Source organism: Furipterus horrens, unplaced genomic scaffold (assembly GCF_987537825.1).
Source record: "Furipterus horrens unplaced genomic scaffold, mFurHor1.1.pri manual_scaffold_12, whole genome shotgun sequence".
NCBI lineage: Eukaryota > Metazoa > Chordata > Mammalia > Chiroptera > Furipteridae > Furipterus > Furipterus horrens.
Window position 1 is genome coordinate 3,919,682 of NW_028327182.1, and position 27,764 is coordinate 3,947,445.

The following is a 27,764-nucleotide window of genomic DNA, read 5'->3' on the forward strand; positions in this document are numbered from 1 at the left end:
TGCGTAGGCTTCTGCCACTGAGGGGCAGATGGAGAGATTAAGAGGGAGGGAGGGGTCCAGGATGTGGGTGAAGCGGTGGCGGGGGTAGGGGGTGATATGGGGCCACAGCTGAGCTGGAGCCCCGGTAGAAGAAGACCGCCTCAGCCGGGTGGTGGCAGGCAGCACCACCCCACGGCTTTCACCTCCTCGGGTCTAGACGTCATCTGAAATCCTACTTCTCTTTTTGACTTGAACCAGCTCCCAGTCATCACTCCGTCTCACCACCTTCAGACGTCCGCCCCACCCCGATCTGCATTTGGCCCACCCCTCACTTCATGCCTCGCATCTGCCCGTCCCTGTGCTCCTTGAGGGCAGTGACTGTGTCTTATTCTCCTCTGGGTCCCCGATGCCCGCAGGTGGGCACCGGACGCTGCACGACCCGGCATCGGGACGCTTTGCTCTTCGGCACGGCTGCTCCGGGAGGCTGATGGCCAGGCTCCCCTAGCCGCTCTCCTCCTCCAGGGGCGCCAGGGCTGCTTCCCGCCGGGCCTTCGTTCTGTCCTGCAGCCCCAGGCGTGCAGAACCAGATTCTTTAAGGGAGAGCCACCGTCACATCACACTTTTGTTTTTTAATCCAAAAAGCCACCGAGCCATTGTCTGCGGGGCCCTGAGTGGTGACGGTCTCCGCCCATGTGGACACCACCATCATCCGGCCACGTCGTAACGCACTTAGTCCTGTCCCAGCGGTGAGTGGATGTGTCTCTGGTGTCCCAGAAGAATTTAGGTGCTTCTGGAAACCCCTCTGCACCCTGGTACTGGGGAGCAACTTTGCAATGCAGAAAGCACGGTTCAACCTCCGCTTCCCTGGGGAGGCACGCTTCTAAAACGCACTGAATCTCCACCCTCTCTTCCTGGCCTTCCACCGGTCCCCAGAGTGGTCGCTGTGGGGACGTGACAGAGGAGGTGCTCGCCACTGGCTGACGGCCTGCAGAACCCACAACAGCTCGGTTTAACATTTGAGGTCGTTAGCAGGGTCTTTCTAGAGGAAATGTGAGGGCAGCCCCCACCCCCAGTGCCCACCGGCAGGACAGACGTCCGTGGGGTGACAGCATCGTCACTCCCTGGCAGGTGTGCAGCACAGCCCGGGTCCTGCTTCCTCAACGGCAGACGGGCTGCCGGGGCCCCGCGGCCTGCAGGCCACGTGGAGGCCGAGGACAACGGTCAGGCCACCTTCCCCAAAGTGCTACGCGCCCTTCCCGACCCCCACCAGGCTCTAAGCCCCTGCGCACTTACATTTGCAGGTGGACGTTTGCCCTCCAGACAAGCATCAGCAGTTTGGGCATCGCACAGAGCTTTTTTATGCTACGGCTGATTTTATTAAATGTGCATTCGAACCATACACCTGGTCTGGAGGAAGGAACGTAGCTGCCCATTTCACCCCCGCGGCCACCTGTAGGAAACATCTAAATAATTGAAATCATTAATTGGGTTAAGGAGATCCTCAGCCTATGGGTGTTCTATAAATAAAAGAATGAGTAACTAATATAGCGACCTTGGCCTTCTAGCCCTTCCCCTTAACGAGGTCGTTTTGTTTCGTCTGCACCAATAAGATTATCGTTCAGGGACTCTTCAGAGAGGCTTGGTGTGGCTGGGGCGGGCTTGCCCAAGGAGGGAAACCCCTTTCAGTTTGTTTCAGGTGCACCGGCACCTCTTCCCTTGGCTTTCACTAAAAATGAACATTTTGTTTATAGTTTGCTGTCAGTAGCAGAAGCCAGGGCTTTGTGTTTGCAGCTGGGGTCAGAGGAAGAAGGCGAGGTAGCCGGCTGACCTCACCTTGTTATCTGAAATCAGACAGGTTTAAGTAGCCCAGAGCTGAACAACCAGCTAGGGGAGGGAAAAAAAAAAAAAAAACGAAAAAGGAAGGAAAGAGAAAAATGCTTATAAAGAGGAAGTGGTAAGAGGCTTCTGAATTTCAGTGTGACCTGTTCGGTCAGGTGATTTCTGGGGGGGAGGGGACAAGAAAAAAAGTTAAGTAAAATGTCCTTATAAAGACAAAATCTATTTCTTTCGTGGCTGACGATTTGTCATTTCAGTCACTTCCTGCCTTGTGACCACACTCAGGGTTGACAAAGTTCTTCTGCAAATCAGAAAGAAGGGAGTTTCTGGTCCCAGGCGGGTGCCACTGAGGACGGTTTTCCTACAAGGTAAATTTTCTGCGTCTTTTTGTCATTTCTAAGGGCTTCGGATGCTTTGCTTGTGGAGCGGCTCTGTTCGTGGGCTGTAGATTTTGTCTTCCGAGGACTAGAGGTCTGGGCACCTGTCACCTGAGCTCTGGGGGACACCATGCCACCAGTAAACGGCTCAGCCATGCAGCAGCCACCTCCTGCGCCATCCGGAGGGGGACCCCTCAGCTCTTGGGGGGGCTTCTTCAGTGACCTGCTGTTATCACCCCTCCAAAACTATGGGTTTTTTTTCTTTTTAAACCAAACCATGATGTGATTTATTTCTATGGCTTTATTTCAGGGCGGCTATTTACTGTGATTTTTATCTGCTTTAAACTGTTTTCAGGAAAGTGCATATTGATCATTGAGATTGTGCCCAATGCGGTGGGTTAATTTTAGCTCCGGTGCTTCGGTATTTCTAAGAAAACACCTTTACGATCCTTCAGTGGCTATTTTAACACTTTGTGTCCCATTATCAGTGCGTTACTGGTTAGGGGAGCGATCTTGGGGGCAACAGCTTTTAACGGGCCTGCTCCATAGCCGCATGCACTGAGAGGCCACCTCGTCTCGTCTCTTCTATGAAAATAAAAGCAATCGGTGCTCCTCAGTTGTACTTTTCACACGTATGTCTGAACTATTCGCTGTGTTGATGACCGTACATATGACTGACTGTGAAGTTTTTGATGACAGGCTTCTGTCTGCAGTAGAAATTCTTATGAACCTGACAGGGGCTGTTTATTCCGGGAACTTGGTTGAAACACAGACTTTGGATCAGCCTTTATTTAATTATCCTTATGACAGATGATCAACCCCAAAGCCCTTCAGTCTGGAAATGGATTCATAGATCAGCATACTTCACAAAAAATCAAGTCTAGCAACTTGTTTTCCAAAATCATCCCCTCAGGGCAACTTTAAAAAAAACAATCATTAAACAGAGGTGTTTTATCCACACACATTTTAATTTTAACTTTATATGACTTTATCAGCATTGGTTTCTATTAAATAAAATTGTGTAAAGAATATCTGCGCCGGCAATTTTGAATGAAACTGACCATTTACCTATAAATGGGAATTTCTGGATGTTGCAAAATGTGACCATCAATATTGCTTTACACAATCTCACTTGAAAAAAATGTGGAATTGGAAGAGGCAGTCTTGAACCCTCCGAGAGAGCAAATTAAAAAATGTGTGTTATTTTCAGTAAAAATGTTCATGAGCATAAAATTAATTTTCCTTGCATTGGGACGGAATGAAAGGGACTATGAAGAAGTTAATGTGAAATAATAAAAGAACCTCTTGCTTTAAGTCAAATTTGGCTTGTGGAAGCAGCAGCCTGATAGGTCATAAGATATCTATCTTCATTGTAGCTCCCTGCCAGTCGCCCCAGGGAAGAACATTCTAGCAGCAGGAAAGAACCTTCTGGCCTTGCCCTTCAGACGATTGCAGTGGTGATGGGGCGGAGCTGTGCGTGGGGACGTTTCACTAGCGATCCCAGGGGTGCTTTGCCACATTTTAAATTTTGTCTCTTTCTTCACTTAAGCCTTGAAACAGGTGGTCGTTTGGAAAACAATTTCTGTGCTTTAACATCATTGATAATTCTCTTTCTAAGCCCTCGGGGAAGGGGAGGCTAATAAGGAAAGGCTCTTCAGATCTACTTAAGGGAGAGAGAAGGGGACCAGTGACAGTAACACTGAGCATCTATAATTACTTCCTGTGCGCAGCCGCTCTGCAAGCACCACACCCTTTAGTCCTCTTCACAGATGGGGGCAGGCTTCCAGCTCTGCAGGAAGGGGCCCAAGGATCCTGGGTGCTCAGAGGGCCTGGGGGGGTGGGCAGCGGGCAGCCTGGGCGGCGGGCTTCATGCGGCCACTCTAGGCCTGCGCAGCGAGTTCAGACCCCCTCTTCCACTCCAGGGTGCTTTTCCCCCAGATGGGGGTAACTGACGGCTTTGATCTGAAGTGGACTGAAGAGATCTGGGGCTCCCCGCTGTCAGAGGCAGGGAAGGAAACGGGGTGCGAAGGGAGAGAGGGGGACACACGCAGGGATTGAGAGAGAAAGAGAGATGGACAGAGGGAGGGAGGCTGAGAGAGGGGAGGGAGGGACAGAGAAAAGAGAAGAAGGAACAAAAAATGGCCGTAAGCCCCGAAGTATTTTTAGTTTTCTAATCAGAGATGATGGTTAACCCCTGCAGGTTGCAGATGATAGTAGATGACGTGTTTTTTCTTTTAATTAATGCACAGTTTTACTGAAGGGCTGTGTGTCCTCCCAAACTGGCTCAGCCACTTCCCCAGTCTTCTGTCTCGTCACTTCCTCCTGCTCTAACTGGCTGCCACGTCCCTCGCTCACACACGTTCTGGGGACACAAGACCACAAGCCACCAGGAAGTTCTATGCTCTTTCCCTTTTTTCTTTTGCTGCAATGCTTTCTCCAATTGCTTTCTTCTTTATTTGTAAAACTCCTGGTTATTTTTCAAGGCTCACCCCAAGAAGCATGACCATGCCCTCTGGGAGGGCTTTCTCCTACTGGGCTCCGCTCCCACGTTTCTTGCACGAAGCTTCTTCCGTGTGTGTTTGCGTAATGCTTTGATGTTAGCGTAAGCGGAGCAGTAATAATGTTGTTTTACCCTTAAGTCCTTATTTGCTGACTCTCCTAACACACAGTAGGGGCTGATATTTATCAAATTGCAAATCTGTGACAACTATTTTTTCTCAGTTCCTTAGATATTTGCCGGAGCTTTTTCTGTGATTTCCCTTATGAGCTTAATATTTACTGGGCTCCCCAAGAGACGGCCATGAAAGGGGATACAATCATAATATCCTATTTTGTAATCTACCTTCCGCCCTCCTTGCTGAAGCACTAAATGGACGTTGATTTCAAGGAATTTAAGAAAGTGTCCAGTGACCACTGCAGACAGGCAAAGTTATAATCTCGTTCTTGTAATCTAAAGACATTCATTGAACTCACAGTTAGCTCCCCTTATCCAAACTATGTCCTTGATAATGGACTTCTTTGATGACGAAGAGCAAAGCACCACAGAGCTTCAACTTTTACTCAGTCACTTGGGATTATTCTCAGACCACGCTCAACTCAACTTCTCCTTGTTACCAGAAGAGCAGAGGCCCCTCTGTCCATGTAGGAGAGAGAGCACTCAAGTTCTGAAACGAGGTTAGGGAAAGTGAATTCAGAAATTTTCATATAAGATGACATTATGAAGTAAAACAAATGGATGGAGTAGACTGTGAAGGCCTTGCACTTGGTGACTGACAGCAGATTTTATAGCAGAGTAATATTATCCAGATTAATCTGATTGTCTTCCTAGGTTTTTCTGTTGTTGGTACTGGTAGTTGTCCTACACACAGGTATCATCCCACGGAACGAGGCTATTCCATCTGCATATGGAACCCTGCAGAAATAACATTAGAGTCAGAGTTCACCAAAATACAAAACGAATCCGTGTCAGCAGCTGTCAAGAGGTTCAAGTCTCCCCGTGTGGCCAGGTGGCAGTGTCCTTCATAAATCAAAGGGGTTGCTGGGCACACGGCTCTCATTGTGACGTTCTCAGAAGCTGCCACCCGTTTGGCTGCCCACCTTCTAGCGGCGTCTCCCCATGTAACTGCTGGGCTCGCCAGGTGGTGCCTCCCGCTTGCCTTCCCCGGTTCCCTCCAGACTCAACGTCCTTATTCCGCTGACTGTCTCTGTTGTCTTCGTTCGTCGATTCCAGTCATTGCACAACCTTCCCAGTAATTTCATGGTCACTCCATCTTCGGAGACTCTGCATACAGCGGCGGGGGTGGGGGTGGTGGGGGACTTCTCAAATTATCAGCTTAATAATAACATCTAATATTGGGTTGGCCAAAACATCCATTACGTTTTTTCCATAAAATAAGACACATTTCTCATTTTCACCAATAACTATTGATTTGGCTATTTGGAGTCTGTCCGTTATCTCCTGCTCTTGGCTTATAGTGTGCAAGGGCCAGGGGGGCTGCTACACATCTTCCAGTGCGTCAGGCAGCCCCACAGCAAAGAATTATTTGGCCAAAATGTCAATAGTACCAAGGAACTTTGCAAACCACTTTTGACACGTTCGATCAATCTCGGCACCTCCTCCATACACTGCACGAATCTTTCTTTACGTGTTTACCTTCCTTGAAGTAATAAAGCACAAAATACCGAAAATGTTGCACATTTTCTTCCATCTTCAATATTAAAATGGCTGCACAAAAATTTACCCATTTTGATAAGTTTTTTTTGAATGCGCACTGACTTGACAGCTGTCACAATACAATCTAACAAAATTCTTTCCAGCGCAGTTCAAGACAGCTAAGCCCTACTAGGGCCATCGTATGGAAAAAACTAAACAAACTTTTGGGCCAACCCAATGCTTCTATACTACTCACGTTGCATTGAGTATTTTGTATGCATTTTAACCATATTAATGCATTTGGTTGTCATAACAATCTGGTGAGGTAGTTACTGGTGTTATTTCCAGATTTGAAGGCCAGGTAATTCATTCAAATATTTTATGACTTTGGATTTGCACAGTTGAATCAGTTTTGTATTAACTGCTGCATCCAGGGGATGCCTCCTGGAGTGGACAGGCAGCAGACTGTGGTACTCACTTAGTCCTAAGCCTTTGTTTGAACTTAAATAATCATAACTTATCCCAAATAAATGCATCTGTATTATAGTTGCTTTCATTAAACAGTCTATTCGTTATCATCATCGTCATCATCATCAGTATTTATTCAGCCCCTCTATTCACGTGATTATTTGGTTTTTACCAATTTATAGGTCTCTGCGTGAGCCACAAAACATGACCTCTAACCATGAAAGCTTTAAAAAGTAATGGTCAGTCTGGGAAGGTTAGAATACTTTCAGTCCAGTGGCATTCACGTTTTCCAATTGTTGTGGCTGATAGGAATAAGTTAAACAATTTAGTGTTTGGACCCGAGTACCCATGTCTACAATTAAACAGTAGTGGCCAAATACAAGTATTCTAAAAGCTGCCAAAGACCGGAGGATTGTCTTGCTTGTGAATTGAAGTATCGAGGTAAAAAGTGAGCCACTTACTGAGTTAAAATAAGCTCTGCTCAACTTCAGAGCCTTCCCTGCATCTGCCCCACTGGCTCGTCATCGGGAGGCTTGTTTCTCAAATACAGTTGGTGGTTTTTCTGGCACAAAGAGAGGCTAGGGTGTGAAATTGAGGAACTAGCAAGGCCACCATTGTGTGGTCGCAGCCTAGATTCTTGCTTTAATCCCACCACAGTTGCATGGGTGGCTCTCCTCTCTCTCTCTCTCTCTCTCTCTCTCTCTCTCTCTCTCTCTCTCTCTCTCTCTCTCTCTCTCTCTCTCTCTCTCCGTCTCTCTCTCTCTGTCTCTCTCTCTCTCTCTCTCTCACACACACACACACACACACCCTGAAAAAGACATTCTGTTCTCCACAGGCAGAACAGCCAAGATGACAAATTCAGCAGGCAAATTAATTATGCACGTGAACTGCAATTTCTTTTTTTCCCTCTGGTTGCGCTTTCAAGAAGGAAGTGAATTCATGGAATAATAACTTGGCACTTAGGTAATACCCTGCATTTTGATCTCTCAGTCTTACTTTTATCACTAAAATTGATCCAAAGGGTGTATCCAAATGTGCGAAGTGAAGAGGGGCTCAAGTGTGTTTGTATACAAGTGGCTTCTCCGTGGCCGTCATTCCTCGGGCAAAGCTGAGAAGCAGAACTGCGTCTTTGCGAGCCTCGGGCGCAGCATTTTTAAGTGTGGGTCCTTAGCCCCTCCTTAGCGTCCTCGGCTCCCAGGACCTGCACCCGGGACCCAGGGTAGGAAGAGTGGAACAGACATTCCTTACAGAGAGAACTAGACAGTCGGGCAGAGTAAAAATAAGACAAAAAAGTGAGCAACAAGTATGCAGTTTTGTTTTAATGACCCCCTTGGTCATTTAAAAAATATGAAATGAACTTCCCTGTTGTTCCCAACGGTTTATAAACAAACATTTAAAATGTTTTCCCTTTGGAGAGATGGAATATTATGGGCCACGTGGATGAGTTTTTCAAATTTTTTTTTCCTTCCCTCGGTGTCTTTCAAGCTGAGATTTTTCATCAAAACATCCCTGAGAAAAGCAATTATGACACTATCTATAGGGTGATCATATGTAATATGTAATGCATGTAATATATATGATGTCAGTTTGTCTAAAGCTGTGAGTCTGGGTGTGTGTCTGCAGTTTCTGTACATGAAACAGGCATAGTATGAAGAAGAGGGCCAATTTGGATTCGTATTCTAGCCTTTTACTAAATGTGGCGTCTGAGCACGTGTCTTAATCCTTCTGTAGCTCAGTCTTCTCTGTAGAATAGGGGAAGTCCTGTCTGTTTCCCAGGTCTGTTCTCGGTTTCATTTTCTCCCTCCCTTCATGGCCCCGTGTTATCACTCCACACATGCCATCACTACTGACTTCCTGAGTCCTTACTAACTGCTAGGCATCATGCTAGGCACTTGCTACCCTGTTTCCCCAAAACTGAGACATCCCCCCAAAATAAGACCTAGTGCAATTTTTTCAAGCTTAGAAATATAGGGCCTCCCCTGAAAATAAGACCTAGCAGCAGTCATTGCTACATTGCCCCCCAAATTCTTGATGGAATTCAGAGTTTGGCTGGTTATGCTGATGTCTGTGATGGCATGACTACAGTATATTAATAAATGTCGATTTTTTTTTTTTGTTGTTCAACAATAAATGTGAATTCTTGTTCATGGAAAAATAAGACATCCCAAGAAAAGAAGACCTAGCGCATCTTTAGGAGCAAAAATCAATATAAGACACAGTCTTATTTTGGGGGAAACACGGTATGTTTGCTCTTCTATTTCCATACCAAAGCTGCAGCAGGTTGGTGTTCTCATCATCTTATAAACAGATGACCAAACTGAGGTTCACGGAGGGTGGCATCCAATGTCACAGAACCCATAAGTGCCAGAGCCAAGATTCACACTTGCCTTTTCCCCACTGTGCATTCAGTTTCTTCAAGACGCAAACACATGAATTTAAATGACACCGTGTCTTCTGACATCATGCACTATATGCTTCCTAATAAGTCTACATATTTCTTTCTGTGATTGACTAGTGAGTGATTATTCTTAATGTGACATTTCCATTGGCCAGAGATCCCAACTCTACATTTGATGGGTTTGCTGACAAACCAAACTTTCTTTTGATTGATTGATTTGATTGAGAGAGGAAGTGGAGGTGGGAGAGAAAGAGAGAGAGCCGTTGATCTGTTGTTCCATTTAGTTAACATTCATTGGTTGCTTCTTGTACATGCCCTGACTGTAGATCAAACCCACAACTTCGGTGTATCTGAATGATGCTCTAACCAACTGAGCAACCCAACCGGGGCTATGCCAAACACATTTGAAAAACCAACAAATACATGCTTGAGGATTTAATGATACAAAGGCCTTAAAAATAAGAGTTATGAAGGTCATAGACTAGACTACTTAGTTATTTAAAATTTTGACAAAAAAAAAAAAAAAAAAACCCTGTTACAGCGTATTCCAAGGTAAGCTGTTATTGCAAATATTTGCCCATCAAACCGTGGCTTCCTACAAGGGAAAACGAGTATAGCCTATCAAATTAACATTGCCTGCCTTAATTTACCTGTAGCTCTTCATTTTTTTCTCCTGAGAATGAGGCTGTCGTGAGAGATTCTAAAAAAGTTACTCCACGGAGCCCACAGAAAAGGAGGTCCCGCTGTTAAGAATGAATAGAAGCTTCTCCTGTCGTCGCTAATATGCAAAGGTTGCTGCGCCTTGTCTCGGTGGTTTTCCACCTGGGACTGCGAGAGGGAAGCCACCTGGAGAATTAGGGAGGGCAGAGCAGAGGGCTGTAGCGTGCAGACCAGCAGACTCGGTCCCCAGGCTTGGGGACAGACGCCCAAAGGTCTCTTTTCATGGCTTCTTGTAAATGTGGTCAGGGCTTTCCTAAGGTTGCTGTGAATTCCCCGCTCTGGCTTCATTTTCTCAGCTTTGAGAAGGTGCTTTCCACCATCAGCCTCCCGGGCAAGACTACGTCCCGAGCTCCTTGACCACACACATGCCATCGGCCCGTACCCAGTGCTATTGGCTTCTAGTTGTCAGCACCCACCGATCGTGCGGTATCTGTCAAGACTCACTTCTAGGGCTCTTGTTGAAGAAGGCGGTCCCAGCCCCTGAACGAGCCCAGCTGAACTCATCTGAACATAGAACACAGACACGAGATCTAGATGTACACACACAGAACATACATATAATTGTGTGGGTTTTAGGTGGCAATGCGACATTCTCTTTTATCCAAGTTAGAGTGGAAATTTGGTTTGTTCCCCAAGATTATTTTGTAAAAGTTCTAGCTCTCTACGTTCCCTCCCTTCCCCTTTCCCTCCCTTCGTTCCTTCCCTCCCTCCCATCCCTGGCCAAGCACCGTTTAACGCAACTTCAAACACTGTCCCACCTAATTCTACCGCAACGCTATGGTTGTGTTTTTACACGTGAGGAGACCAAAGCTCGGAAGATCAAAGTAACACGTACGAAGCAGCAAAAAGCAGCTGCCTCAGAAAACCCAGCATCTTTTCAGCATGCCGTGGGCTTCCCAGGTCATTATGTGCATGTATATTTTTTTTATAAAGGAAGATAGGATCGTGAGTGTGGGGGTGAAATGCCTTTCCACTGGCTTCGACGGGCAATCGTGTTCTAGAGCAGGGGGAACGGCCAACAGAGGACGGAGAAGAAAGCCCTCCCCCGATTCTCTTGTTCATCCTCACCCCCGAGACGTTTCATCTTTGGGGTGTCTGATACTAGCGGACTTCTGGTTTTCCCGCACCACGGCTCCCCCAAACCAAGCTTCAGGGGCTCTACTTCTCTTTCCAGACAAGTCACTGACTCACTTTGAGACTTTGGGGGGAAACTTCGCTTTTCAGGGCTCACATCTTTCCGTTTTTGAGTGTGTCCAGTGCTCTCCTTCCTTCACAGGTCTGTGTTTTCTAAGTGGGTGGTGGTGATAGAAGAAGCAAGTTAGGGACCCACAAACAAACCCATGTGGCTTCTAGGCAGAATCACTCTGCAGTATGAGGAAGATAAAAAGTGTCTATTACTTGCCCTGGCTGGGTGGCTGGTTGGAGCATCGTTCCATGTGCCAAAATTTGAGGGTTCGATCCCCAGTTGAGGTATGTATGGGAGGTAACCGAGTGATATTCCTCTCTCACAGCCATCTCTCTCTCTCTCTCTCTCTCTCTCTCTCTCTCTCTCTCTCTCTCTCTCTCTCTCTCTCTCTCTCTCCCCCCCCCACCCCACCCCAAATCAATAAACATACCCTCGGGGGAGGATTAAAAAGAAAACTGTCTGTATTAGTTAAAGTGAACACAGGAAGCCTTGTGGCTACAGACAGCAAGAAGAGCCTTGGTCACCCAAGTGTCGTTCTGGAAACAAGAGCTAGCGAGGAAGGAACCATGGGGCACTTCCCCAAACTCCCTTAGGGTCCCTCCTCCTGCGTCCCCGGCCAGTCCTGCTAAGCAATCCGTGGCTTCCTGGGTGTGCCCTGGGTGTGCCCTCTCTTTGCAGGGCGGTTTTCTCTCCCCTGAGAGGGGGAGTCCCCGTGGCAGTTCTTTCTGCTCCTGTAGCTCCGCGGGATGGCAGTTCCTTCTCTCTGTGCTCCTGCAGCGCCGTGGGCTGATGCCTTTAACGCAGCGAAGCGCGACCTTTCCCACCGCACGGCACCCAAACTAGCAGTAACTGCTGAGCTCTGCGGCCCACCAGAAGATGTGCTTCGATTCATTCACACCAAAGAGCTCTCGTTGTGCTGGCTGCTGTCATTTGTTTTATTGGACAATCTCAGGGCAAAGAGGCCAGGGCCCCTGACTCAACAGTCAGGTGTTGCAATTTTTTTTTTTTTTTTGGCTTTTATTGGTTCTAGAGAGACGGGAAGGGAGGGAGAAAGAGAGGGAGAGAAACATTGACGATTGGTTGGGTTTTGCACACGCCCCAACTGGAGACTGAACCCGCCGCAACCCAGGCATGTGCCCTGACTGGGAATCGAACCAGCGACCCCTTAGTTTGTATGATGACGCCCAACCCACTGAGCCACACCAGCCAGGGCAGGTTTTGCCTGTTTTGGAAATTCTTACAGCACAAAAGTTAAAAAATGGCTGCTTCAGTATTCAGACGCGTGTGGTCTTTCAGGGGCATAACCGTTTTTTCTTCATGGGCCTTGTGTCCCTCCAAGGCAACTGTTATTCGTCGTTCATCTTTCCATCTCTGGTGTCTAGACAGGGCCGCTGCTGAGTTCAACATGAGTGGGCACCAGGTGTGGAGGCCACTGATGGGCTGACGGAGAGGATCTGTGTGCCCCGGAGGCAGGGGGCACAGGCAGGAGGGGGCAAGATGGTGTCCTTACTCTTCTTAACGCTTCCCTCAAGGGGTTGCGGAACCGAAGAGAGGGGACTTCTGGAATTTCTCAGGAGAGCTTGGGAAGAGCACCCGGTGTCAGCAAAACCGTGCAGAAGTGCGTGTCTCCCTAACGAACGTGAGGCCAGAGCTGGGTAACCTGAGGAACCCCCAGGGATTGCAGAGAAACGCGAGGCACAGAATTCCGACGGCGTGAGGACAGCGCCTCCAGCAGGGCCCCCACCCACGTTGCCTGCAGTGGGCAGGCCCTGGAGGGGTGACCCCCACGAGGCTCTGGCATTAGCAGGAGGCTTCCCCAGTTCGTAGCAATGCGACCCTGGGCCAGTCTTTAAAACCTCAGTTTCCTCCTCCGTCAAGAGGAAACCCTAATGATGCTCCACAGGATGGTGGCAAGAATTAAATATGATAATGCAAATGAAACACTTAGCACCGAGTGACCATGCAGTGAACATGAGCTGGTCTGCTCATTGTCCCTCAGCTACTCTCTTCCCTGACGCCAATACAAATAGCCTCCATGGAGAGAGATGGTTACTCATCCTACCTGAATAAAAAAAAGACTGACAAATCTTTAAGCGATCTCCTCTTCATCTGTGGAAACCCAAGTCCAATGTCACTTCTTCCAAAGAGCCATGCTTGACTCTGCAGGGGAGAGCCCCCCCCCCCCGTTCTGTGGACCTAAAAAGCCCCCCTGTATTCTAGCGGCTGGTGTCGCTCTCCCCTACTTAAAAGTCCAGGGCCACATCTTACCCTTGTGTTACCAACCCCTAGCTCGGGGCCCGGCATATATGGTAGGCATCTGACAGATGTTTACTGAAAGAAGAAATGTACAAACATGTGAATTTGCTTACGGCAGACGTTCGGCATAACCAGGGGATGCATTTCGCAGTCCAGCTTGGGATACGCACACTGCACCCCGATGAACTCCAGCACCCATTCCTGACGGTTTCCCGTGGGTCCCTGGTGCCCTGCGTTCCTGCGTCCTGGCCTGGTTTTACCTTCCTTTCAGTCACCGCTCCATCTCCACGTCCCCCACTTCCAGCCTCAGCGGGACTCGGCTCAGAGTAGACACTGTGCTCTTAGGAGGCCCGCTGCCCAGCGTCTCCAGCAGCCAGAAGGATTTACGGAACCTGGAAGAAGCCGCACCGCAGGCTGTGCCGCTTCCGCCGGCGCCCTCTGGGGGTCGTCCAGTGGAGCCAGGGTGTGCGCCTTGGCTAGTCTGAAGACTGTCTGGGGACACTTGCTGCTCTTTGGTCCCCTATCTACTCACCGAAGTCCTTTCTCCAGCCAGGTCGTTTCATGGAAACTTGACCCATTCACTGGCCTGGTATAAGGTGTTTGTACCTTTCCGTGGGAGGGGTTTTATCAGTATGTACATGAATATAATTATTAAACTCCTCAAACGTGATAACAGACTTCTAGAGCCCTGTATGCTTCATGGGCAGGTTTCTTTGTGCGTGTCTACAACTCATGTCTGAGCGCCTGTGCTGTGAGGTGACTTACAGGTTGTGATCTCCTAATGAGCTGGAAGACGTGGCTGTGGGCACAGGGGTCGTGCTGCCGAGGGCTGAACCAGACAGAGTTCAAGGAGGACAGGCTCCCCGACCCCCACCCCCGGCCCCCACCAGGCAGCCAGAGGCACACATAGTCTGAAACCATCCTGATCGTTTTTACAAGTCTAAAGGTGTGAGTGAGCTCAGTGTTCGTCTGTGATTGTGGCATTTGGTCTTTTGAGCACCATGCCTGAGAGTGAGTGGTTTTCATGTGGTTTGCTTTTTTGTTGCTCAGGAAAATCAGAAGGCCTTCATGCAAACTCAAGAATGAATATGCAGGTAAATGCAGGAGACAGCCACCTTGCCTTGGCCATCGTAACCTGGAAGGTGCCCATCAAATAGTATTCGGCACATGGTGTTTGTAGCCTAAACTAAAATGGCACCTTCTCAATACCTAGACCAAGTTTTTCTTCTTATGCAGGAAATATGCGTGAAATTATATTTCTAAGCTATTTGAAATCATGTGGGAATTATACTTACTATGTGTTGAACAGGGCTTAAAGCTCATCATTCCCTCTTCAATTTGAAAACTTATTTTAAAGGAAAGAGGAGAAGAAAGGAGGCCTGGTCCCAGTCCCAACGAGCTCTGTGACGTTGGGCACATCCTTTCACTCGGTTGTCATTTCACTTCTCTGTGACAAGAGAAAAGCAGCTGGACAGCTCATTTCTAAGGTCCTTCACCATTACATTCAACAACTTGGTTATTTGTATGTTATAGTTGAAGGAACTTGGTGCAGACCCAGAAGAGAGCAAAGAAAACTCTTAAAGATTAGGAAAATAAGCCTCCAAAACCAGGTTAAAAGAATTTTTTTTTCAGATGCTTGGTGGCAGTCACCAAGGCATGTGACAGAATTTTTATGCTTCAGTTATTCCCTCTGAGAGGAGCCGAAGAGAGAGGGCGCTTTCACGCATCAGGAGAGATTTAGGTTACAGGCTGGGGATGTGAGACTCCGGAAAGGCTGTAGGCTTTCCTTATTTGGTTTTTTTTAAGAAAATAGTAGGTGGCCTTCTTTCTGGGACAGTTTGCGGGCAGTCTTGCCTGGAAACCAGGAGGGGACTGGATCAGCATGTCTTAGGCTCTGTGGGTGACACCCCAGAAGGCAGGGAGGGCCCCCCTGCTGCTCTGGTGACTTTCCTGCACTGTGCTGAGCGCTGAGCAGTGGCCTCTGCCTCGCTAAGCAGGACAAAGGCATGAGGACTGAGCTTTCCCTGCTGCTGAGGTGAGAGCAGGAGCCGGGACGGGGGGCGGCGGGGAGCACGTTGGGTGCACCTCCCAGAGAAGGCCGATGGGGACCAAGGCCACAGCTCCTGAAAGCCTCTGCCCTGTGTCCAGGCTCATTTGAGAGGCACCTACCCTGGCTCTGACAGGTGCCAGCACTTGTCCACTAGGGAAGAGACTTTGGGAAGTTTTAAATTGGAAGGGATTTCATCTCTCTGCTCACGGATGACGAAACTGAGGCCCAGAGGGGCGACGTGGAGTCTCACGGTACTCAGGTGGCAGCCAAGGTCTCCCCTCAAGCTCAGCACTTCCTCCCGCTCTGCTGGGCACGTCAGTGATGGCGTCCTTGGAGATGTCCTAGGTGTAAGTTACCTGAAGACCTTCGTGGCGTGGGCTGATGTAGACGTTTGACGTTTTTATTCTTTGAGACGCTTCTGCGCTCATTTCTTACTCTTATCTAGTCTCTTCTTCCCTTGCGCTCTGGGTTTATCCTTCTCATGGATTCATTCTTTATCTTCATAACTTTTTTCAGTAAGTGAGCTATAATCTCCGTGTCCCGTTTGAAACTCGATGTGGGACTGTGGGCTCCCTGAAGCCGCAGCCCCTGGGACCTGCAGGCAGGCAAAGACAGATGAATTAATGACTGGATGAGGGACGTTGATATTGAAGTAATTGTGTAATAGCGGGTAACCACCTCTTTCACAGCAAAACTCAGCTTTCTGAAACAACCCGGGAACACCCTGGGCTTTCAGGAGAGGGAGGTCTGCATCTTACAGTCCTGCTGATATTAGGTTGGCCAAAAAGTTCCTATATATTTTACCATACAATAAAAGAGATATTTTTCACTTTCACCAATAACTTTGTTGATTTGGATATTTGGAGTTTGTCGGCTGTCTCCTGTGTGGTAGAACGTTGATGGCTCTCAGTTAATGTCTCGATTGGATCGCTACCAACGTCAGCTGGGCCACCCGACCGGGGGGCATCGTCCAGTGAGAAATCCCCAGCACGAAACTGTGCAAACCATCTTTGACACGTTCTATCAGTCACAGCCCCGTCTCCCTACACCGCACACAGCCTTTCCTTTTGTGTGTGTGTTTCAGTTGTGTTTTTACCTTTCCTGAAATAATAAAGCATAATGCACTGAAAATGTTGCATGTTGTTCTTCCATCTTCCATATTAAAATGGCTGCACAAAAATTCACCCATTTTGATAAGGTTTCGAATGACGTTAAAGACAGCTAAGCACTACCAGAGCCACTGTAGGGAAAAACATAACGGACGCTTTGGCCAGCCCAATGGAATGTGAAAAGAAGGGGAGCTGTGGGGTCCAAGGCGTTAACGCCAGGAGGGTTATTCCCTGCAGCCCAGGGAAAGAGAGAGATACCAAGGCAAGGAGGTGCCGCCTCGGCCTGCAGGCTGGAGGACCGGTCCCCTCTGCTTGCGAGAGGTCTGCTCTGCATGGCGTCCTGCGCAGACAACAAGGGTGCTGGGGGTGCGCTGGGGGAGAGCGGGCAGGCTGTGGGCACCCTGAGCTGCGGTGACAGAGCCGGGCTCTGTGTGCGGGGCTGTGTACAGCTTCGGAAGCCCCTTCGTGCCATGATGGAGCCACGGTGGCTCTCAGAGCGGCAGCGGCGGGTCCCGCAGGGTTGGAGTAATCGGCCCCCGGGACCGTTGCCATGGCCTGAGGCAGTGAGCAGCAGGCCCCCCCCACCCCCACCCGCATCAATGCTGCGAGGAGCCTCCCTCACCTTGCTCCTCTGTCCTCTGTGGGTGCGGAGACGAGACTTCTGTCCTCTGGAGTGGCCCGTGGAGAGCTGGCGAATGTGTGGGGAGAAAACGGATAACAGGGAAGTTTTCCTTGACAAAGAATTCATAAGAGCCCCTGAAGTGGCTCTGTGCATTTGAGACCCTTTATAATTGTTTGGTTTCTCGAAGTCATTTTAAAAATACATTTTCAGGCTCATCTCTTATGGAAAGCTTTGGTACATGTGTACCGGTAGGCGATTGGTGTCCCAAGAATATATAGTGAATTCCTCAGGGTTAGACCCCTGCGGTGGTCTCTTCTGTAAAGGGAAGCGGATGGAAATAAGCGAAAGCAAAGCTCCTGTGTTATCTACGGTTCTCAAAACCTCGCGGGTCCTTCGTGCTGTGTTGCAGTCCCCTGTCCTTTATACTGTAATTCCTTAGTTAGCCTAGTCTAACTCTAGAGACGGCAGTATCACTGACGTCCGAGATGCCATGTTGTTGGGGGTCACTTACTCTTCTCTGAGGCGGTCAAAGGAGTCCGGTTGCCACCTGGACACGTGCTGCAGTGATTGAGGTAACCCTAGGAATTCGGGTCCCGACTGTCCAGTCTTACTTTGCTCACTGTGTCAAGTTGCAGGAAAACTAGGGCGCATTCAAAAGAGTCCCTTGGCGAGGTGATCCCAGGTTACCGGCGCATCCCTGATCGGGGCAGTTATGTAATGTAACTGGGCGTCAGTGCATTGACTCAAATCCCTCACCAGCACGGCACTATCGCCTTTCAGGAAGGATCCCAGCCAGGAGCGCGTCACCGGGGCCAGGTCTCCTTTTTCCTCTCTTCCTGCTGCGTGCCATCATGAATGTTCTCTCCTCGGAGAACATTCAGCTTACAGGTTCCCATTCATTTTTGAGCGCATGGTTTCCTTTTTAAATTCTACAGGACTGTATTCTGTAGTAAACGCCTACAAATCGTTTCTGTAGTCAGACTTCAGGAATATGGATCAGGGGTTTTTATTATGAGAAGTTATTCTCAGAAGTCTGTTTCCACTACCAACCTGGAAAATACCAGCCTCCTGTAAGTAGGGACTCAAAACGCAGTGACTGAAAGCAATGAACACATTTCGTGGCTCCTGCCATGTGAGAGGTTGTTTGATTTTCTTACGACTTTAAAAATAATCTTATCACAATGACCAACCTGTACTTCCTTTGGCCAAACACCATGGGTCTCTATAACTATTGATTTAATCCATTTCGGTGCTTACAGAAACACTCGCAGCCAGACGTGGCTTAGAGAAGGGCTTGAGAATGTTCTTAGATTTTGTGTTGAAGGTTTCGTGTATTTTATGTTTCCCTTCTTTAGATCTGGGCAGTGGTTCAAAAGCAGGGCTCCAGAATTCACCACCGATTTACAGGAGACCTTGGAAGGGTTCCTGGCAGGGCCCAGGTAGATGACGCGGTCACTAAGGAAGGCCACTCTACAGCAAGGGCAGTAGAGCAGCCCTGGAGAAACTGCCCCTTCACGCCCCGGAAGGGACATCCCTTTCACTCTTTTCCAGGCCCCAAATGGTTCAGCAAGTGTGTTATCGTTGTGACCTCTCTAGAGTCTGCTGCCAGTATGGTGCCGGGAATTTGCAAGCTGACACACTCACCAATTGTCTCTATGAATTTTACCAACAGTCTTGTAACGCGTGCCTTCAAATATGTATGCCCTAAAATGGGTGTATCTTTTCCAGGCATACATGTTAATAGACTACGGAAAGCACCTAGTATTTGATTCTAACCAACAATGTCCTTCTTCGAAGTGGTCTGATCTGCATGTTAATGAGTCTGGCTTCCTGGTTCTCTGCTTTGTGAAAACGCTGCTATTGGTGCATCCAGTTCAGTGAGCCAGAGGGTGTCTTCTCGGTCCTGCACTGTAACGGCCCTTCCAGTGGTCCCCCCATCCTTTCACGACTCTGTCCCCAGCAGCCACACTAACAAACTGTAGCTTGGCATTGCTTTGTGAACTTGTACACAGATGAAGCGTTTTATCTCATTGGTTGTAATAAAATTAGTCCTTAGAGTCCTTCTGTGTCTGAAAGTTGAGTTGTGTTTCCAGGATTTTCTGCTCATTCTGATGGTAAAGGCAACTTATCTGTTGGGTTGGCAAAAAAGTCCGTTACGTTTTTCCATAAAATAAGACACATTTCTCATGTTTACCAATAACTTTATTGATTTGGATATTTTGAGTCTGTCAGCTGTCTCCCACTCTTGGCTTCTAGTGGGCAGAGGCCAGGGTCTGCTAAACACCCTCCAATGCATCAGATGGCCCCACAACAGAGAGTTATTTGCCCAAAATGTCAGTAGGACCAAGACACTTGCAAACCACACAGGTCTGTCTTTTGCGTTTCAGTTGTATTTTTACCTTTCTCGAAACAACAAACCATAACATGCCAAAAACATGGCATATTTTCTTCCATCTTCAGTATTAAAGCAGGTGCACAAAAATTCATCAGTTTTGATAAGTTTTTTCAAAGGCACGCTGACATGACAGCTGTCACAATACAATTGAACAAAATTGTTTTAAGTGGAGTTAAAAACAACTAAGCGTTACTAGAGTCACTGTACGAAAAAAACGCAACATATTTGGGTCCCCCCAATATTTGTGTTTGGGCCCCACAAGCAACAAACAGTAGTAACTTAGGCTGCTCACACTTCAGTCTCCAATTCACCTTTTAAACTCATTCAATCTATTTTCTTTTCCTTTTAGTTATTAAATCATTGTTGGGCTTCGAATTTTTATAATTTGAAGTCTGTCTCACTATATGGCTTCTCTGAGCTGATCCCATTTATAAATCTCTTAGAAAAGCCTGGCTATTCGGACAGTCAGATTTTTCATCTTGACCTACTTTCCATGGCTTTAAAATAATGCTTTATTTCTCTTTCCAGGCATGTTATTTGAATGGGCCGTGCAATTTTTATGCTAAAATGTGTTCTCTCCTTTTTCACTAAAGCATCATCTTAATTTGTTTGTTTCCACCCTAAAATGTAATTCTTTATTTTCTTCCTTGGCCCTGCTCTTGACCCTTAAAGCACATTCTCATTTCCTGCTTCACTTGTGTTTCTCACCAGTCACCTAGGTCAAAGGATGGGGCCAAGTTCAGAGTTCGAGATCCCACTCATTCTCTTGACCTTTCCCATCATTTCAGGCTCTTGGGTTACTAGGTCCGGGTAGACATGTCTCACTTGAAGGACGGTGCCCAGAGTAGGCATTCATTCAATATTTGTTCAATGAATGAATTTATTTCAAAATCCCATGACCATTCCTGAACCAGGAGGTGTTAGGACACCTCAAACCAAGAAGGGCCAGCCGGTGCCAGGGCCTGAGAACACATTTTACCAAACATCTTGTTAAAACATGATCGGGGAGAGCCTTGGTGGAGAGTGTAAAGGAGAGCCCAGCCACGTCAGTCACAGAACTTAGCGAGGCGTGCAAAGTTATAAATTAATTTCTTCAAACAGAAGCCTTGATTTCTTAACTCATGAAACAGAGGCTTCCTAAGTTAGACCACCTAGATATGCTCCTGTGTTGTAGGTGTTTTTATTTTTAATCTCCCCTGGGCTATGCATGTTAAAGATACTTAGTGAAAAATTTCTGAGTGAATGAAGGCAAGGATGAAATGCGTACCTCACAGAAACGTGAAGGCATTGAGCCTGAATAGACATCTTGGGAGAGGAGAAGAGACTGAGACTTGGAATCCCGGCTGCTCTTCTCCCTACCTGCCTGTGTGATCTGAGATCATGTATCTAATATCCCTGAGCATCTACTTCCTGCTCTAAAAAAGTGAGAATGGATATACTTAGGCCATCAGCCTTCATTAAGGGACGTTATAAAAAACACACACACACACACACAAAATTGTGTTTCCTCTATCCCACAATGGTCTTCTTCTTGAGGCCTGGGGAAAGGTGTTGCTGCTGACCTCATTTCCCCGGCCCCCAGAGAATCAGGTTGCTTGGCTCATATAGAGTGAATTATGTAACTGACGATGTTTTTGTTCACCACATTAGTTTCTAGAGAACATGGAGCTGGATTCTCAGCGCCTATGTTCTTTCAAATTAGTGTTTCAAGATTCTTTGGCTATATTGCCAGAAGTGGGATCATAATATATTTTAAGGAAATTTTAAAAATAACAATATATATATAATTCCTTAAGTTTAAATCGTGTTCCCTGGAGTTCCCACTGTTGCAAGGTGACAAGGAGGTGAGGTAGTGGAGGCAGGAGGCTATCTGGCTCTTTATACCCAAAGGCTCCCAGAATTTTTTTTAACTTGTTTGCTTTCATTTACATGTAAAGTTTCTGTTAACAAAGGGTCACACGGGGAAACAAAAGCTGGCAAGCACTCATATACTATGTGACAGGATAGTAAGTTGGTGAATAAAGGATGTGGATTTGCAAAATGAAGCCTCGTGCGTGCGTTCGGCTTGCTGGTTTAGCATTCAAATTCTCCTTTTTGTGTGTGTTCCGGTTGGCAGCCACTGGGATCAAGTGCAGCACCGTACTGTGGCCTAATGGGACAGCAGAGAAAAGAAAGTCAATTTAAAACAACATCCCTACATAGAACGCTAGAAATACCCCATCCTCCACACCCCTACCCACCCCACCAGGAAACCCAGTAAGATTTCATAGAACCCCTTTTTGAAAAACCATGTGGATTAGCCCGGGGCATCGTGTTCCCCACCATCTTTCATCTTCTGCTTTCTGCTCTCTCTACCCAGAAGGCAGCAATAAGGCACAGGAAAAGGGGAAGGACTCCAGCACTGGCATGAACACGTTTCTCGGCCAAACCAGCCTTTCTGAGAAGAGAACACCCAAACGTTCCTTAGATTCCCAGCGAGGAATTATTAGAGGGTCTACTCTCCTTCCTCCTTCCCTAAACACGTGTAGAACTTTGACAACGTCCTTGTAAATTATAAAATGTATCTGTCGGGTTGGCCAAACCTGTTCTAAATACGAGCATGACAAGAGGCCTGAAAGAAACCTGGGTAAAAGTGGAGTGTAACAAACTGCTCTAAAGGTTGGCGATCTGAAAACAGTCCTTTTAGCCTTTCTCTCGACTCCTGGTTTAATGAGCACAGCTGGCCGGGACTGTGGACACCCGGGGCTCCGATGGGCTGAAACACCCCGGAAGGCCGGCTCAGGTGCTGGGAGCACAGCAGAACTGGTAACTGGAGCCCCCGGGTCTCCTTCCCTGGCTCTCGTCCTGGTTCTCACTGTGTGGCAGAGGAAGGGAACATGCCAAGAGCCAGCCTTCTGGAAGGAAGGATCCTCCAGCCTTCTAAAGGGTCCGAGCAGTGCCAGGATGAGCCCAGGTTCCAGGGCAGGGAAGTAAGCTCCGCCCCCTGAAGGGCAGCAGTCCCTACGTGGCAGGGAGAGGAGGGCCTGGTGAGGGCCCCCTTCGGAGACCACCACATGGGAGGTGACAAAAGACCCTAGTGCTTCCGTTGTTGAAAGACGGTTATACATCCTGAGGGATGCGGAGGGATGCTTCTTCACTTCGTAAATGGAAATTGGCCCTTAAAGGACTATGCGCAACCATCATTCCCATTCTTCCCCCTGCAGATCTGTTGCCTGAAAGCAATAAAAAATGGCCCGAGGATCAGTGTCCGATGAAGAAATGATGGAGCTCAGAGAAGCTTTCGAAAAAATCGGTGAGTAGACCTGGTACCTCAGGCGGTACAATTCTCCTCTTTATTGAGTATCTTCAGGACAGATTCGGTGAAATGGTAAACTGAGCAAAAGCGCGACGTGGCAGGAATGCAGTGGGACTGGGACCAGGAGCTGGGGAACTTAGCGCTGAACGGTGCCTTTCCAGAAGGACACTTCTTTCTCTACCAAAACGTGGACCATGGGCCCCTTCTTACCTGTAGCTCTTCCTGGAAATGGCCCCGACGTCCCCTCTCTTTATTGCGTCCACTCCCTTTGGCTTTCTTTGTTATTTCTTCTTTTTTAAACTACTTTTCTGTGTCTTCTTTGTATTTCATACTTCTTCTTCCCCTTTATCTCCCCATCTGTGATTTATTTCCACATCTGATTTTGTGAGCATCCCTTCAGATTCTGTTGCCAGGCCCCTGTTTTGAAGTCATGCCTCTTGGACGTTGGAAGTGATGTGAATGGCCATGCCCGGAGTGAGAGCCTGGCTCCGGCGAGGGGCGCGCAGTGAGCCCTCAGTGATGGCTTCTGCTGCCCGCCCCTCCCCCTTTATTTGCCCCTCCCCCTTTATTTGCCCCGCCCCTTTCCACGCCCCCTTTCCTTGCCCCACCCCCTGCTGCAAGCTGAGCTGCTCCGAACCACGCCTCGCTGTGTGCCTGACAGATACGGATGGGAACGGCTACATCAGCTGCAGTGAGCTGAACGACCTGTTCAAGGCCGCCTGCTTGCCGCTGCCTGGGTACAGAGTGAGAGAGATCACGGAGAACCTGATGGCGACGGGGGATCTGGACCAGGATGGGAGGATCAGCTTCGATGAGTTTATCAAGGTGAGGATGGGGCGGAACGCGAGGCCGCCCAGAACTTTAATTCAAAAAAGATCCAGAAACGCATTGCCGTTCCCCTTGCCTCACCGTTGCGTAGTCTTTGTGGTTTTCTTGATCGCCTCTCGGGCTGCTAAAGATACGGTCTATTCTTGCAGGTTTTTCACGGCCTGAAGAGCACGGATGTTGCCAAGACCTTCAGGAAGGCGATCAATAAGAAGGAAGGCCTTTGTGCGATCGGGGGCACCTCAGAGCAGTCCAGCGCCGGCACCCAGCACACCTACTCAGGTAAGCTGTCCCCCTGGGTGTGGGACAGAGGCAGAGAGGGGGTGGGGCGGAGAGAAATGAGGGCAGAGGGCGAGGGGACCAGGCAGAGAGGACCCATCTTTCTAGGGTCGCGGATTCTAACCTCGGTATTCAGACTTAGGGGTGCAAAGAGAGACAGAAGTCTGCAGGAGGTTACTGACTACACTGCTCATTTCCCAGAGCATAAGCGGGCCAGCAATGCCCGCTCGGGGCAGGGCCGACACCAAAGAGTCCTATCAGCGTTTAAAAAGCACCTTCGAGGCTGCCAAAATTCCTCTGCATATCTTTTGGACAAAACGAGCTACAAAGGCTCCCATCTTCCAGCCTCATGATTATTCTTGATGCTTGCCAAGGGGTGCAGAAGATCACTTTCATTGAATTGTAAGCACACTGTATATTTAGTCTGAAGATTCTGAAAACACCCATCCAACCGCCTTTCTGGAAACCTCTAGTAGCCCAAATGGGACAGTAACCCAGCAACCCCTAAACTGAGTTCTTCAGGACGTTAGTTGCTCTTAAAGATAAGTTCACGGTTAAGTACCCTCTGTCACTGCTAAGACAAAGTTTAGCCTTTTGTTTTGAAATGAGAACATTTCCACAGTCCTTTGCATCGTCAGTGGACATGATGCATCTTGGAGACAATGCTACGCTACTGCAGTGTTTCTCAAACTTTCGTAACTCCAGATTCCCCCCGGGGACACTGTCGCTCTTAATGACACTCACTGAGAAACGCAGTGCCAGGCATCACTTGAGGTTTTATTCAAATTTCTGAAATCGACCTCTGGCAGGCAGCCTCCCTGGTAGGAAAGAAAGATGATATCACAAATGATTCCATTTCACAGCAACTTCATTATAATGAAACTCCGAGATATTGCAAGGGTTATGGGCGGTCCTCCCACATGTAAATCAGCAGGGCTAAAGGCAGAACCCCGAGTTTATTCTGTAAGAATTAGAGTACATCGACATCTAAATTACATATAAATATAAAGAAAAGTCTTCTTATTACTTATGTGTTTACATAGAAAACAGAGCGATATACTTGCTTCTACATATGAAATACTTGCACACACGTGTGTATGTCTTCTGAATCTGCTTGCTGTATGTTTTCCGACGTGGAGGGAACAGGGGGTCTGTGCCTACGTCCCCAGTCATCTGAGATTCTCCACTGTCAGTAACTGATCAGAGAATGGATGCGAGAACCTCACGATGTCTGTCCTGGGCTTGAGAAGCTAAGATTCGCGCGTATATCTTGCGTAGATTAGCGTTTTACTTTGCAAACGGGTCATTGTAACCGCTCCCCCGCAGAGGAAGAGAAGTATGCCTTCGTGAACTGGATCAACAAGGCCCTGGAGAACGACCCCGACTGCCGGCATGTCATCCCCATGAACCCCAACACCAACGACCTCTTCAGCGCGGTGGGCGACGGCATCGTCCTTTGGTAAACGCCACCTCCTTCCTGGTTTCCAGAGCTTTCCCTGGAGGTTTCTGAGACACCAGCGATTACTTGTGTGGGTCCCAGGCCAGCTTCCTTCTGTGGTCGGCTGGCCCAGGAACGCTTTTCTGGACTTTTCCTGGGCAGGTCCAGGAGAGAAACCGATCGCGAGAGAAACTTTTAACGAGAAGCGTAAAACTACGCTTTCTTGGGTGGAGGAGAGGGATGCGCAGGAGAGAGGCAAACAGAAACACCGAGATGTAGTAACCCTAGGCCAAAAGCCGTGGCTTGGGGAAGACGTGTTTGGCTTCGCTGGAGCGCAGCCTCTGCACAGGAGAGCAGACAGAACGCGTAGCAGTAGCAGCACGACAGCTGGAGACACCCGAGGCGGGTGCTTGCGCAAAGGGAGCTGTGGGCAGTGCGCGCGGCCACGCCGCTGAGCGCACCGAGACAGGAGAGCGCGTTCTTTCCGTGGGAGGCTCAGAGCCCGCTTGCCACGGTGCCTTTGAGAATACCTCCGTCACCATAAAACAGGGCGCCCGGGAGGGGCCTCACAGGCCCAAACTAAGCAAGCCCGGGAGTTGAGGTGTGGGGTAGCTGGGCGGGGCTTCAGGCCCCTTGGCTCGGCTCTGGCCAGAGCGACTCTGCATTGGGCATTTTATTTATTAGAGTTCATTTTTTCAAGGTTCAATTGCTAAAAAAATTAAAAAATAAAAATAAAAAACCTAGCCTAGGATCAAGTCTTGATTCCTTGGGTTGGCACCCAACCTCCCCCATGGCCTTCCATCCATATCCTCCTCGTTTCACCTCCCAAGACCCCCTGACCCAGGAACCCCGCGCAGGGCACCGAGCCAGTGGCTTTGTGAAGGACAGCAGGCATGCTATCATGCACACCCGTCTTAGAACATGCAGTTGTAGCTTTGCCTTTTATTTGCCTTATTTTAAAGAGTTCCCCTCCTCCTCCTCTCCTCCTATCCAAATCCATTTAGAGTGTAACTTGCTGGTCTATCCCAACCTCCAGTGATCTACCCCTTAACTGAATTCTTAAAGCATCTGGTGCTTGTAATACTTGGAAGGCCATTATAATGTCCTGCTGTGGACTGTTACATACCTTTTTATACCCACACGTTTTGTCCAATAACTGGACTTTATTACATTTTTCAAGTCACCTCTCTGCCCCGTCATCTCCCTGAGCTTCTAGTTCACTCCAGTTTCATATCTTTCAGATGACGATTGAAGACCTTGTATTGCCTGTATTACAGTAAAATGCCTTGTATTTAACTATATCTCTATATACACGATAAAGTTATAGAAATGCACCCTTAAACAACAACCACAGAAAAGGTAGTTGCTTAAAAATTGTTGGGAAAAAGTGTTCGTGCTGCTGTCTCTTCTCATTAAAAAAAAAAAAGAAATAGTCAGAATCAAGTTTAATATTCTTTGATTTTGTTGCTGATTCTTCATACATTTTTTCCAATTCCCTTCCTTTAAATAAGGTGGAGGTGACCTAAGGACATTTATTTTTTTATGCCCCATTGAAGACTAAACCAGTGCTAACTTGTGTAAAATCAGTTTTTCATGAACAATATCTGCTTGCTTGGGATGTCTGATCAATGTATTAGATACCTGAGTGGGCGAAATTTCTGAAGTGCTGATATAATAGTGACCACAGGAAGATTTAAAACATTTTATTATGTGATTAATCAAAGGTATAGAGTTTGACCAGGTGTCAAATAGAAATTTAGGTGTTATAAAAGCTCAAAATGTATAATAATCTTTTATAGAGTGGAACCATTTTTATGGCTGAAAAAGTAAGGTACTCATGGAGGACTTGCTTTGGTTTTCCACCCAGAATTCCTTAATACTCTCAGGAAACCAGGATAATTTTGTAGCTTCTAAAGGGGGTGAATGAAGTGGGGGCCCTTATGTCCTAATATATTAGTAGGAGTTTAGGAATATTAACTTATCTCACAGATAATTTGAGTCTCATCAAAATTGCATAACTGATTTTATATCTGAATGCTGGGTAGCGCAGATTACATTGCTAACCTTGTTTGTTTATGATATTGCTAGAATTTAAATTCAGTGTTACTGAGCCATTATTTAGAAGCCTTGCATTCTTTAAGCTCATTGTATCTCTTTCAGTAAAATGATCAACCTATCAGTTCCCGACACAATTGACGAAAGAACAATCAACAAAAAGAAACTCACCCCTTTCACCATTCAGGTATTTCTTCCCTCTGTTTTTGGGTTGGCCAAAAAGTCTGTTTAGTTTTTTCCGTACAGTGGCTCCAGGCGCGCATAGCTGTCTTTAACTTCACTCAAAACAATTTTGTTAGACTGTATGGTGACAGCTGTCATAT

The 27,764-nt window shown here is 47.7% G+C and overlaps 1 protein-coding gene across 1 annotated transcript in view; it reads left to right on the forward strand.

The window, feature by feature from the left end:
• The first annotated feature begins 2,024 nt into the window (after nucleotides 1–2,024).
• Nucleotides 2,025–27,764, forward strand: part of LCP1 (lymphocyte cytosolic protein 1) — a 47,274-nt gene continuing 21,534 nt past the window's right edge. The window contains exons 1-6 of the mRNA XM_090258921.1: nucleotides 2,025–2,183; nucleotides 22,753–22,841; nucleotides 23,506–23,669; nucleotides 23,822–23,951; nucleotides 25,275–25,407; nucleotides 27,547–27,628. Of these exons, the coding sequence (XP_090115047.1) occupies nucleotides 22,778–22,841; nucleotides 23,506–23,669; nucleotides 23,822–23,951; nucleotides 25,275–25,407; nucleotides 27,547–27,628 (573 nt within the window). The 5' untranslated portion in view covers nucleotides 2,025–2,183; nucleotides 22,753–22,777. The remainder of the gene's footprint in view (nucleotides 2,184–22,752; nucleotides 22,842–23,505; nucleotides 23,670–23,821; nucleotides 23,952–25,274; nucleotides 25,408–27,546; nucleotides 27,629–27,764) is intronic.